This window comes from Serinus canaria, unplaced genomic scaffold, assembly GCF_022539315.1.
Source record: "Serinus canaria isolate serCan28SL12 unplaced genomic scaffold, serCan2020 HiC_scaffold_276, whole genome shotgun sequence".
NCBI lineage: Eukaryota > Metazoa > Chordata > Aves > Passeriformes > Fringillidae > Serinus > Serinus canaria.
The window spans coordinates 6968-10487 of NW_026108390.1; the positions used below are offsets into that span (position 1 = coordinate 6968).

The 3520-nt window shown below is 63.3% G+C and overlaps 1 protein-coding gene across 1 annotated transcript; it reads right to left on the reverse strand.

Moving 5' to 3' along the window:
• Positions 1 to 2422, reverse strand: LOC127061222 (X-linked retinitis pigmentosa GTPase regulator-interacting protein 1-like). Its single transcript, XM_050987827.1, has 3 exons — positions 2393 to 2422; positions 1702 to 2073; positions 1 to 207 (listed from the first exon to the last, which is right to left on the reverse strand). Exons 1-3 carry the CDS (start codon positions 2420 to 2422, stop codon positions 1 to 3), a joined length of 609 nt encoding a protein of 202 aa, XP_050843784.1.
• Positions 2423 to 3520: the final 1098 nt, after the last annotated feature.

Consider the following 3520-nt stretch of genomic DNA (forward strand, 5'->3'; position numbering starts at 1 on the left):
TCAGGCCCTTACCTGTGTCTGGGGAGCTGAGGGGCTTCCAGGGCCTTCCTCCTCCTCCTCCTCCTCCTCCTCCTCCTCCTCCTCCTCCTCCTGCTCCTGCTCCTCCTCACTCCCGGAGGATTCGCTGTCGCTGCCCGAATCCTCGAGGCCGGAATAAACGCTCTCCTCACTCTCTGACAGCTCCTCGCTGCCTCCAGAGGGGCTGGGCTGCAAGGGACAGCACGGCAGGGTCACAACAGGGACACAGCGGGGACACAGAGGACCCCCGACCACAGGGGGACATCAGCTCTGATAGAGACACCCCCACACTCCTGGACTCCCCCCACCCCCAATTTTTGGGGTCATCCTCACAACCAGGCTGGACACCCCCCAGTTACTGGGTCCTCCCTGAAAACTAGGCTGGACCCCCCAGTGCCCAGTCTCCCCTCAGGACAAGGCCAGACTCCTCCCCCGATCCTGGGTTTCCCCTCAGGACTAGACCAGACCACCCCCCTCCATTCCCAGATCCCCCCTCAGGACTGAAACCCCCCCTCCATTGCCAGATTCCCCCTCAGGACTAGACCAGACCCCTCCCAATTGCTGGATCTCCCCTCAGGACCAGCTGGACCCCCACTCCATTCCCAGGTTTCCCAACGGAAAAGACCAGACCCCCTCAATCCTGGGTCCCTCACTCAGGAGACCAGGCCAGACCCTCCCCATTTGCTGGTCCTCCCTCACTGGGACAGGGCTGAACCCCCTCACAGGAGGCCAAATCCCCTCTCAGCGCTGGGTTCCCCTCACAGGTACCAGGCCAGACCCCCCAATAATGGGGTTCTCCCTCATCCAGTTCTCCCTCATCCAGATAGGACAGAGACCCCCTCAGGACAAGGCCAAATCACCCTCAGTGTTGAGATCCCCCTCACAGAGAGCAGGATAGACCCCACCATTCCTGGAGCCCGCCATTCCTGGGTTCCCCCTCATGGAGACCAAGCCCAGACCCCCACATTTCCGAGTCCCCCCTCACTGGGACAGGGCCAACCCCCCCAAAAGGAAGTCAAATCCCCCCTCAGTGTTTGGTTTCCTCCTCACGGAGACCAGGCTGGACCCCGCCATTCCTGGACCCCTCCGTTCCCGGTCCCCCCTCATGGACCCTTCCCAATTTGCCCGCTTCCCCTTCAGGACAAGACCAGACCCCCTTATGGAGACCAGGCCGGAGTCCCCCAGTTATGGGGTACACTCTCACCAGGATAGGACCGAGTTCCCCCTCAGGAGGCCAAATTCTCCCTCACTGCCGAGTTCCCCCTTAACAGAGACCCGGCCGGAGCCCCCCCCAGTCCTCCCTCACCAGGATAGGACCGAGTCCTCCCCTCAAGACCAGGCCAAATCCCCCCTCACGGGGATCAGGCGAGACCCTCCCACGTTTCCCGGTCGCTTCTCACCGGGATAGGTCGGGGTCTCACCCTCAGAAGGCCAAATCCTCCCTCATTGCCGGGTCCCCCCTCAGGACAAGTCCAGACTCCTCTCACTGCCGGGCTCCCCCTCACGGACACCAGGCCGTACCCTCTCCCGCCATTTCCCCATCTCCCGTTCCCCCCTCACGGACACCAGACCAGCCCCTCCATCCCCGTTGCCGTGCCAATGCCGTGTGTGTCCCCTCCTTCCCTGTTGCCATGACAACCCCGCCAGTCCCCCCCCGTTCCCCCTCCCTGGTCACCCCCGGACCTGCTCCATGGTGGCGGCTCCGCGTGCGCCGCCGAACACGTGGGCGCGGGTCAGAGGGACGGCCACGCCCCCCCCCGCCGCGCTTCCGCCTCGCTGCTGCCCCGCGTAACTTCCGAAGGAGGCGATCCCGCCCCTGGGCAAGGCGGGATAACGGGAACGAGAGATAAAAACGGGAAAAGATAACGGGAACAGATAACGGGAAAGGAGCGGCAGCGCGGGAAAATGTGAAAGCAACGTGCGCATGCGCACAGACCGCCTCGCTGTAGGGTTCGCGCATGCGCGCTGGGGCAGCCGCGCCAAAGGCGGAACGAGGTTCAGAAAGGGGCGTGGCTTTGAGATGGGGGCGTGGTCACATGTGCTCGGGGGCGTTCCCTGCGCGCAATGACGGCAGGCGGGAAAGGGCGTGGTCAGAACGGAAAATGGGCGTGTCCACTCGGGGAGGGCGGGACTCTGAGCAAAGGAATGGGCGGGGCCAGGCGAGAAGGGTGTGGCCTGACCCACCAGGGGCGTTCCCATGCAATAGCCCCGCCCAAACCATGCAAGATATGGAAAGAGGGCGTGCCCTGTTCTGTGTGGGCGTGTCCCGATCCATCAAGAGGCGTTTCCGCGGTAAAACCCCACCTGCCAGCAACAGAAAGGGGCGTGTCGTGCACAGCAGTGGGCGTGGCCTGAGCGACAAATAAGAAGTTACCATGCGATAGACGCCCCAATGCCTGGTCATCGGTGGGCGTGGTGTAACGCCAGTGGGCGTGTCCCTAAACCCCTGGAGCCTCATCCCTCCCTTCCCCCGACCCTCCCCTATCAGCAATACGCTGTGTAAGGGGGCGTGTCCATGCACGAAAGCCACGCCCCCAGTAAATGCACGGCGAAACGGGCGTGGCCACAGCTCAAGGGGGCGTGTCCAGTGCCAAAATTACGACTCCCCTTTCAGTGACATGAAGTGGGCGTGGCTATCTCTCAAGGGGTTGTTTCTTTGCACCAAAGCCCCGCCCCTTCCAAGCAGTAACATGCAGTATGGCTCTCTCAAGGGGGCGTGTCTTTACATAGAAGCCCCGCCCCATTTGAAACTCGCTGCAAGCAGGTTGCCTTAAGGGGGCGTGGCTTTGACTCAAAGCCCCGCCCTTCCAGGCTACAAACATCCGGAGTCGCTATTCCTCAAGGAGGCGTGGCTTTGCTACAAAACCTCGCCCTTCTCTGGGGAAATGGCGCAGTAGGCGTGGCTATCACCAAAGAGGGCGTGTCTTTATCTTAAAACCACGCCTCTCCCTTGTGGCCTCGAGCAGTGGGCGTGGTTATCTCCAAATAAGGCGCGGCTTTGCCCTGAAACCACGCCCCTCTTTAATAACATCACATTGTAGGCGTGGCTAAATGGTAAGGGGGCGTGTCTTTATAGCAAAGCCCCGCCCCTCTCGCTCTCCTAATACACAGTGGGCGTGTCCCGCTCGCAGAGGGCGGTTCTGCGCATGCTCCGCTATCCTCCCTCACACCCCGCCCACCAAGATGGCGGCGGCCATGCCGCCTCCCGCCGCCGCTGCCTCACCCTCCTCTCCGGGCCCTTCCCGCCTTTTTTAACGGCCTCGCTCCCCCCGGGGCCTCCCGCGGGGTTTCCCCGAGCCCTTCCCGCCCCCGCCGTGAGGGCGCGGCCATGGACGGGCCGGGCGCGGCGGCGGCGGCGGGCGCGGGGTCCGGGGCCAGCAACGTTCCCGCCTTCCTCACCAAGCTGTGGACGCTCGTGGAGGATCCCGACACCGATTCCCTGATCTGCTGGAGCCCCGTGAGTGCCGGGAATACCGGGGGGGATCCCCGTGAGGGCTGGGAG